This window comes from Cydia amplana, chromosome 9, assembly GCF_948474715.1.
Source record: "Cydia amplana chromosome 9, ilCydAmpl1.1, whole genome shotgun sequence".
Classification (NCBI taxonomy): domain Eukaryota; kingdom Metazoa; phylum Arthropoda; class Insecta; order Lepidoptera; family Tortricidae; genus Cydia; species Cydia amplana.
The window spans coordinates 2189034-2199445 of NC_086077.1; the positions used below are offsets into that span (position 1 = coordinate 2189034).

At 41.7% G+C, this 10412-nt stretch overlaps 1 protein-coding gene across 1 annotated transcript in view; it reads right to left on the reverse strand.

Annotated features, from left to right (window-relative positions):
* The window catches only part of LOC134650932 (transcription initiation factor TFIID subunit 1), a 58495-nt gene extending 48383 nt beyond the window's left edge, over positions 1 to 10112 (reverse strand). Inside the window, exons 1-7 of the mRNA XM_063505887.1 lie at positions 9777 to 10112; positions 9287 to 9354; positions 5361 to 5626; positions 4443 to 4569; positions 3436 to 3617; positions 1135 to 1306; positions 503 to 679 (exon numbers count right to left, since the gene is read on the reverse strand). Coding sequence (XP_063361957.1) covers positions 503 to 679; positions 1135 to 1306; positions 3436 to 3617; positions 4443 to 4569; positions 5361 to 5626; positions 9287 to 9354; positions 9777 to 9996 — 1212 coding nt within the window. The 5' untranslated portion in view covers positions 9997 to 10112. The remainder of the gene's footprint in view (positions 1 to 502; positions 680 to 1134; positions 1307 to 3435; positions 3618 to 4442; positions 4570 to 5360; positions 5627 to 9286; positions 9355 to 9776) is intronic.
* Between the last annotated feature and the right edge of the window lie 300 nt (positions 10113 to 10412).

Here is a 10412-nt window from a genome sequence, read left to right on the forward strand (position 1 = left end):
AAAACCCAACCTTACATGGCGACCCGGCCACGAATAGAGACAAGACCGTACGCACCTTATGTTTAATCTCGCTACCATCCCATATAACGTCATCTTCCCATTGCAACTGCGATACCATAAGGAAGGAATCCTCAGGAAACCCACTGTCGGGACTGTCAGCGGCCTCCTGTTCGGTTTTGGTCTCTTCCGGCCTCTTTTCTACTTCAAAGCGAGCGTTCTCCATTAATACCCAACCTTACATGGCGACCCGGCCACTAATAAGAGACAAGACCGTACGCACCTTATGTTTAATCTCGCTTCCATCCCATATAACGTCATCTTCCCATTGCAACTGCGATACCATAAGGAAGGAGTCCTCAGGAAACCCACTGTCGGGACTCGGCGGCCTCCTGTTCGGTTTTGGTCTCTTCCGGCCTCTTTTCTACTTCAAAGCGAGCGTTCTCCATTAAAACCCAACCTTACATGGCGACCCGGCCACGAATAGAGACAAGACCGTACGCACCTTATGTTTAATCTCGCTACCATCCCATATAACGTCATCTTCCCATTGCAACTGCGATACCATAAGGAAGGAATCCTCAGGAAACCCACTGTCGGGACTGTCAGCGGCCTCCTGTTCGGTTTTGGTCTCTTCTTCTGGCCTCTCCTTTGTTTCGGTCTCGCGGTCTGGTGATTGGGCCTGGAAATAGGGCAGGTTTTAGGTCCATTTTATATTGTTGTTGTTTAGGTGTTGTACAGTCAGCAGCAGAAGTTTCTAAGCGGGCGAGGTGTTCAAAATGATCATGACGCGACTTTATTGTTAAGGGAATAAGAGCGCGTCAAGGTAATTTTGGACACGTCGCCCGCTTAGCAACTTCTGCTGCTGACTGTATACCTATGAAGATAGTTGTGTATAGATATTTCATGAGATTGTGGTAATAACTCTGATTTAATATACTATCTAACGGCAATTTTTGCAGCTTTACTAGTTGCTTTGTCAAAATATATGCCTCCTTCCGTATGGGAAGTATACAAGGCCCACTCAAGCTATAGGTAGACTTATCTAAGCCTTCTCTAGTACGGTACATCGTACCACCTTATTGACGAGTGTAACAGACAATGTTACAAGTTCGCTAGCGAGTGAGACAGACATACCTTGACTTTGAACCCGTAATCGAATCCCTCTCCCGTCTCAGGTACGTTCAGCATATCGTACCACACTTGGGCCGGACCGAATCGCCAATGCGCGGGCGTAGGGCGTTGAGACTTGTCGCCAGACTGAGCGTTGTTGCTATCGTTGTTCGATTGCTGGTTTTCTTCCATTGGCCTGTAGGAAGGAATAATTATAACAATAGTTTAAAATTGAAGGGTTAGGTCTAAGAAAAAAACGTGGCTCCTAGTTTGACAGCCGAAAGAGTTGGCACTGCATAGTGTCATATTTTTAGTGGTCACTGAATTGTCAAAAGTTACGGGTGTGTCGCTACTATAGTGCTGCCGCTACGACGGCGCCTCCTTCGTTTCTGCTGTATATTGACTTTAGACCTAACTGCACTGATATAAAGTCTACTATCGCTTGTATACCTACGTATTTAGTCGTCGCTCGCGTATTGCATAGTTCTCAGGCAGTTGTTTTCTTCGTGTAGCGCGCAGACTTGTCAGTTTAATTTAAACCCTACAGCATAGAGGTAAGGTCTACATTACCTAAGTAGTTTATCCTCATCGTCGCTTGCATACTGAGGTTCATAGTTTTCTGGCGGTTGCGCGGGAGTGTCGCTACTAGTGCTGCCGCTACGACGGCGCCTCCTTCGTTTCTGCTGTATATTGACTTTAGACCTAACTGCACTGATATAAAGTCTACTATCGCCTGCATACCTACGTATTTAGTCGTCGCTCGCGTATTGCATAGTTCTCAGGCAGTTGTTTTCTTCGTGTAGCGCGCAGACTTGGCAGTTGAATTTAAACCCTAACTGCATAGAGGTAAGGTCTACATTACCTAAGTAGTTTATCCTCATCGTCGCTTGCGTACTGAGGTTCATAGTTTTCTGGCGGTTGCGCGGGAGTGTCGCTACTAGTGCTGCCGCTACGACGGCGCCGCCTTCGTTTCTGCTGTTTATTGACTTTAAACCTAACTGCACTGATATAAAGTCTACTATCGCCTGCATACCTACGTATTTAGTCGTCGCTCGCGTATTGCATAGTTCTCAGGCAGTTGTTTTCTTCGTGTAGCGCGTAGACATGGCAGTTGAATTTAAACCCTAACTGCATAGAGGTAAGGTCTACATTACCTAAGTAGTTTATCCTCATCGTCGCTTGCGTACTGAGGTTCATAGTTTTCTGGCGGTTGCGCGGGAGTGTCGCTACTAGTGCTGCCGCTACGACGGCGCCGCCTTCGTTTCTGCTGTTTATTGACTTTAAACCTAACTGCACTGATATAAAGTCTACTATCGCTTGTATACCTACGTATTTAGTCGTCGCTCGCGTATTGCATAGTTCTCAGGCAGTTGTTTTTTCTTTGTGTAGCGCGCAGACATGTCAGTTGAATTTAAACCCTAACTGCATAGAGGTAAGGTCTACATTACCTAAGTAGTTTATCCTCATCGTCGCTTGCATACTGAGGTTCATAGTTTTCTGGCGGTTGCGCGGGAGTGTCGCTACTAGTGCTGCCGCTACGACGGCGCCTCCTTCGTTTCTGCTGTATATTGACTTTAGACCTAACTGCACTGATATAAAGTCTACTATCGCTTGTATACCTACGTATTTAGTCGTCGCTCGCGTATTGCATAGTTCTCAGGCAGTTGTTTTCTTCGTGTAGCGCGTAGACATGGCAGTTGAATTTAAACCCTAACTGCATAGAGGTAAGGTCTACATTACCTAAGTAGTTTATCCTCATCGTCGCTTGCATACTGAGGTTCATAGTTTTCTGGCGGTTGCGCGGGAGTGTCGCTACTAGTGCTGCCGCTACGACGGCGCCGCCTTCGTTTCTGCTGTTTATTGACTTTAAACCTAACTGCACTGATATAAAGTCTACTATCGCTTGTATACCTACGTATTTAGTCGTCGCTCGCGTATTGCATAGTTCTCAGGCAGTTGTTTTTTCTTTGTGTAGCGCGCAGACATGTCAGTTGAATTTAAACCCTAACTGCATAGAGGTAAGGTCTACATTACCTAAGTAGTTTATCCTCATCGTCGCTTGCATACTGAGGTTCATAGTTTTCTGGCGGTTGCGCGGGAGTGTCGCTACTAGTGCTGCCGCTACGACGGCGCCTCCTTCGTTTCTGCTGTATATTGACTTTAGACCTAACTGCACTGATATAAAGTCTACTATCGCTTGTATACCTACGTATTTAGTCGTCGCTCGCGTATTGCATAGTTCTCAGGCAGTTGTTTTCTTCGTGTAGCGCGCAGACTTGTCAGTTTAATTTAAACCCTACAGCATTGAGATAAGGTCTACATTACCTAAGTAGTTTATCCTCATCGTCGCTTGCGTACTGAGGTTCATAGTTTTCTGGCGGTTGCGCGGGAGTGTCGCTACTAGTGCTGCCGCTACGACGGCGCCTCCTTCGTTTCTTCACGTAGCGCCATATTTGGGGGAGACTTGATAATTTTCCAGGTCCGAAGAGTCTTGAGAAAAGAAGAACCTGGAAAGTGTTTTGAGGATGAGTAACAGCTTAAATAGGGATGATGACACATGTTGAATTTTATAACAAAATCTAGTAAAATAGATAGCAAATGAGCAATTTATCACAATATTGTAGATATCGTTCACATAGCGTTTTGTTCGGGGCGTTTCGCGAGTGAAGTACGACTGTCGGACTTTGACTTTTGTATTGCTTTAATGCAATGGGTCCCATATACACATTTGATCCTAAAAACAAACCTGATTGATTCATACCATAAATGAAAATGTGTCTAGCCTATTCACAATATATGGAATCAGAGCGCGATCCATTTCAACTGACAAATATGCAGCTTTTAGGAGATATTCACTTCACGCTGTCATATTCCAAACTAACAAACTGCATGTCATGATCTTCCTTGCGTTGTCCCGGCATTTTGCCACGGCTCATGGGAGCCGGGGTCCGCTTGGCAGCTAATCCCAAGAATTGGCGTATACACTAGTTTTTAGGAAAGCGATTGCCATCTGACCTTCCAACTCAGGCCTTATTGAGATTAGTCCTCACGATGTTTTTCCTTCACCAAAAAGCGACTGGTAAATATCAAATGATATTTCGTACACAAGTTCCGCAAAACTCATTGGTACGAGCCTGGGTTTGAACCCGCAACCTCCGCTCTTACCGCTAGGCCAACAGCGGAAACTAATAAACTGCATGGAAAGGATTTTTAAAGCTTTGCTTTTATTCACCAATTCGGTGATTTTTAACGTTTATTCACCTTCTTTTCGGACTTGCTACACTTCATCCATATTGTTATTATTTTGTTACTTTCTCAAAATGTGAACTTACTTTATCAGGTCTAAAGTCTGGGAAGAGTTCTGTAACATCGGTGTTGGCATATTTCGAAGGTAACATTGCAGCTAGTGGTGTTTCAAGTTTCTTATTTTCTGATATCTGAGTCTTTAACGTTCTGTCCCTGTAAAAAAGTCTAATTAAAATGTGAATTCAAAATAAATTAATAAAAAACCGACTAAATATTCAAAGACACATATTAATATACCTAAACAACCGGCCAAGTGCGAGTCGGACTCGCGTTCCAAGGGTTCCGTACATTAAGTCCGACTCGCGCTCGACTGCATATTTCTAATAGGTTTTCCTGTCATCTATAGGTAAAGAACTAATTTGTATATTTTTTTTAATTTTAGTTCCAGTAGTTTCGGAGATAGGGGGGGAATGGTCGGACAGACAGACGCTCGAGTGATCCTATGAGTTCCTTTTATTTCCTTTTGAGGTACGGAACCCTAAAAGGGTTCCGTTTTTTTGAGGTTCCGTAACCCTAAAAATAATTTGGTTTTACTTCACACAACATTATTTCATTTATATAGAAACTAGCGACCCGCCCCGGCTTCGCACGGGTTAACAAATTATACATAAACCTTCCTCTTGAATCACTCTATCTATTAAAAAAAACCGCATCAAAATCCGTTGCGTAGTTTTAAAGATCTAAACATACATACAGACAGCGGGAAGCGACATTGTTTTATACTATGCATGTATACGTAGTGATGCTGCATGCAGCTTAGTAATAGGACTAATAGGTAACTATACTGGGTCAACCAAATCTTGTCAGTAAATAGGAACAAAAAAAACTATACTCATCCTTTTCTTTTGGGTGCTAGTACTAGTGTTAGACAAAGATAGTATGATTCTCTCTGTCTATGTTTGAAATCAAAGAGACCTTTGACGCACTATAACAAAAAAACTTACGGAATAGTCGAAGGCGGTGGCATAAGCCCCCCATCCCCCTCCAGGTCCCCTTCATATCCATCATCGCCCGCCCTCTGCTCCTCCTGCTGAAAAATCTCTTTGTCTTTCCAATTCTCATTCGCTTCGCTCTGTGGACAATCACCTTTAACACCTACTGACACGGTGTCATCTTTAACACCTACTGACACGGTGTCTATATCCATCTCATCTTTAACTTCTGTTCGTGTGCGTGTGTCCGGTGCTTCCCGATTAGTACTAGTGTCTTCCTAATGTTAACACAAACGTATGTTAGAACAATTGTGGTTGTAGGATATAAAGTGTAGCGATTAGCTGTTTGTTAGTGGCAGAAGATGAGGATGAAATGGATAGTTGATAGATGTCATGAAGGTGGAAGGTGTGATGAAGTGATAAAAGAGTGAAAACGTCACCCAAGAACAGAGTTCGAAATTATCCAGATAATTATAGTCTTTGATAATTATCCCAAGCATGGATGGTGCTATATTTATTTTCTTTGAATTCTTTGATAGTAAAAAATAATGATTTGGGCGTTTTTTTATATTTTATTAGGTTTGAAATTTTAGGTTATTATCAAATCGATAATTATCAGGCATAAAAATCGCGATAATTATGATGATAACTATCATTAATAATTATCCTTTCGAACCCTGCCCAAGAACAGTCACATTTAACATATACACCTATAGTACAAGAGACTATTTTAAACCCTTTGAACGCCATGCCTACTTATATTAGTGTGCGGTGCGTTATTGTGAACCTTGTCGGAATGCATGAAGGTTGATTTTGGGCTGTAGCCTCGGCGTCAGTTATTTTTCTTAGGTCGAGGTAAATAATCTAAATTTCTGTAATAATGTAACCATTTGGCTGTCCATGTCACTATTTAGAGCCTGAAATGGTAACTAAGTAATGCCAATAGAGTAAATAAGTTCAAGTATAACTTTTTTTAACCCATGCAACTACAGGTTTTTTTACAAGTAAACAAAACCAACCACATAAAAATACATTAAAATTTGCAGACGTAATATAATTCTGCCAACCGTCAGTTTTTTATTCAAGTGACAGGTGTTCGCCTAGGAGAATGTGCAACAAATTCTTTAACAAATCCAAATCCAATTTTTAAGGGTGGAAAACATGAAAATTAAAATGTTGGGGAAGTGATACTACTTATGCAGTTTCTGTCTTATATCACACAAACCCGAGCAGCTTTACTTTTTGTTCCCATAAAATTAAAGTTACACACTCATTTTAAAACAACATGCTTAAATCAAAATCATTTATTCACATTATTACAAAACATCACATGTCCAAGTAATCTTTTATTTATTTATTTGTTTTTCCTTGACAATTAAGAATTATTATTAATTATTTGCTGTTTATGGTCACGCGTTTTGTATCTCCGTTTCTTTATTTTTAATGGTGGTTAAAATTGGTTATAGTTGTTTATTTTTACTAGGTAAGAATTGAGTTCTATTGACAACATTGGTTGTTTGGTACGTCCGTAGTTGAAACACTTCTTATGTCGACTCCTTGTATTTTTACAATGTGATTAGAATCCTCGTGTTTGATAATTGTTGTAGTTTTTTCACATGTAGTCACTTTCTAGTCCATATCACTAAGTTTCCTGTTGCTAATGCTGTTTTAATGGGATTTAATACGCGGAGTGTATGTTTACGTGACGGCAGCGCCATCTCTCCTATTTTTTGGAATATGGGGAGGTAGTCAGACACTAGGAAATCATGTTGTCAATGAGCGTTGTCCAGCGGATTTTGGTCAGACCATGGGCAATTAGCGGGGATCGGAACGCAAACGCATCGCCAACTCCGGAACGACGTTCACCCACAAGGTTCATCACTCCCATAAAGAAATCTTCGGATGATATGTTTACAGGAGTCCAAAATGAACCAAGATTTCCATGTGGCAAGTGTTCATCAGCCCATTGACCTCGGAATAGCCTGTCAGGATTACGTAATCCTTGTGCATCATTGCTAACGAAGATGCGTTGATGCCCCGGAGCATCATAGTCAATCTTCGCTCGATTACACACCATCTTACTCTCCTTACGTGACACAAAGGAGATGAAGTTCTTCACGCGATGGACATCTAACTCATGTCCAGCGGATTTTGGTCAGACCATGGGCAATTAGCGGAGATCGGAACGCAAACGCATCGCCAACTCCGGAACGACGTTCACCCACAAGGTTCATCACTCCCATAAAGAAATCTTGGGATGATATGTTTAAAGGAGTCCAAAATGAACCAAGATCTCCATGTGGCAAGTCTTCATCAGCCCACTGATCTCGGAATAGCCTGTCAGGATTACGTAATCCTTGTGCATCATTGCTAACGAAGATGCGTCGATGCCCCGGAGCATCATAGTCAATCTTCGCTCGATTACACACCATCTTACTCTCCTTACGTGACACAAAGGAGATGAAGTTCTTCACGCGATGGACATCTAACTCAAAGTCCTCAATGCCGTATCCCGGAGGCATGTAATCATTTGGATTTAGTAGAATCGGATGTCCAGGGATTCCAGTTCGCTGAGGCTGGTTCCATTCAGCGAAAGGCAAGGGGCACTGATTGTAGAAAGCAGTGCGCTCTGTAAGTGGCGTGGCAGGATTGGCCATTGCTTCAACAACCTGTGGAAGGTTGGAATATAATATACCAAGGATGTCATCCCTGGGGCATCTTGTGCAATATGTATCGTTCTCGAACCAGAAGCACCCTATCCCAGCAAGCAAATTAGCAAGCGGAGAGAACGTAACAACCATCGACTTAACGAAATCGCGTTCTTCCAAAGTTAGTCGAGGTTGGTAAAACATCTGATTAACCAGACTGTTCATGTTAATCGGAGTATACTGAGTACGCAGAAGTCTGTATTCAAATTGGGCAAGCGTCACTCTGTAGAAGGCATAGGGTGTACATTCAGGAATACGGCCTGGGCGACGACCATATAGTTCGTAGATCTTCTTAAACAACCACTGGGTATAGAACCCCACTGCCCGGGTGGTCACGGGCACTACTGGTGCCGACTTTTGAATAGAAAAATTCACCACAACCAAACCGAAGTGTCTCTGCAACCAAAATAGAACCCTTTATCCATTTTATCCCGTATTTCTTTCAGCACTCAGCGAGACTTAGGGTCGTTTTGCAGGGAACTTATCCTGTCTTAAAGAATCTCTTTTATGAGACGGTGGTTTGAATTTGCATGGTATAGGTTCAGCTTCTGACCGATTGTCATAATTAGATTGTTGAGGAGGACAACGGTCATTGTTTCGGCAGTCATCTCTTTGTTGGCAACATATGCTTAAATTACAAGAAACTTACTAGTTTCTGATGCTAATTTTTTTTTTTATTAAAAATAGAGTGAGTTGAAGTTTAACATGTAAAACTACTACTCAAGTACTCATCTTATTTCAGACTGTAGTTTTAAAATGAGTGTGTATCTTTGACTGTATGGCGGCAGCAGAGGATTGTGCTGGTCTTAATTTTTTGTTTACTTTACTGCTACCAATAGATTGCTAGGTGAACTAAAAACTAGTTATCAGGGTTAATCAACTTTTTCTTGTCACACGTTGCTATGGTTCTCTCCTGCCTGCCTGGTGGTCTCCTGAGTCACTCTTAAAACTCTAGGTTGATGATGATGAACCAAACTTGCATTTTATGGTAGATATATATAAGACCTTTCCATAATGGGACATCTACTGAGCATGTTAGTAGAACATGGTATGGCAGTTCTTCTAACAATCTATGCTACTATAGTAGTAATATATTGTCTCCTCGATGATGGGACAGAATAACAACAAGAAATAGTTGATTGACCCATCGATAAGTTTTAAATCAGATGAAAGTATTAGTAATGAGTATGTTGCAGCTATGTAAGCACAGCTTTGATAATTTTGCCTTACTTGAGTATCCTCGGCAGCATCATCTATATCAAAAAAGTCGACAGCAGAAGGACTTTTGATTGTATAATCTGAAATTTAAAAAAACTAATATTGAACATACAATCAGTCAAAATAGTACATTACATACCTAGGGAGGTGAATTCGTAAATGCTCCAGATCACAGGTGTTAGTGGTGAGGGCCATAAATATGCGATCTGGGGCTTTACGAATTACCGCGTGGTATGTATAAAGTTTTATGTCTTGCCTTGGCCAGAAAGTGAGATTTTCTTCTCGCGTAGCGGGATTTCTTCGGGATTCATTGCTGGACTTTACACAATTTACACAATCTATTTTGACCTTTTACTGTGTAACTAAGGGTTCAAAATTCAACTGTGTGTGTGTGGGTCACAGTTTCCTTTTACTCCGAATCTGACTGTTCAAGTAAAAACCTAGCTTAGAATGAGACTGTTTCTAGAGTTTCTCATTGAAACATTCCAAAAAAATCACAAACCTTTTTCCTCTTCCTCTTTCACTTTCTCTTCGTTATCCAGCACCTCGGACAGCATAGAGCCAAGCCCCAGCCGACTGAGTGAGGACAGCATCCGTTTGGAGTCCCCGTCGAGCAGTCCATCGTCTTCCAACTGACCCGATTCATCTATGTTGCCAAACAGAAACCCGGTCAAGTCGACGCCACCACGGTCTTGGTCGGCGGGGTCGTCGCTGTCGCACATGGTTACGTAAACAACAATTTATAGTACACTTTTACACATCATTTGTAGATGGAACACGAAAATAATGTGAAATAACAGTGCAAAACCAAATAAATATGATTTTATCAGTCAAGCTTCTCTTCCATTTCTCTTCTCATTGCGTCGAGTGAATGGCGATTTGACGTTTGACGAACGAATGAAATGAATGGTCATGTCATCATCCGTCAGTTTTGAAGTATGCTGTTTGAGGCATGATTTAAAAAGTGTCGAAAAAAATAATTATATAGCTGGTCAACCAAATGTTGTCAGTAAAAAAGGCGCGAAATTCAAATTTTCTATGGGACAATATCCCTTCGCGCCTACATTTTTCAAATTTGCCGCCTTTTTCTACTATCAAGATCTGGTTGACCAAGTATAGATGGTCAAGCAGATTTTGT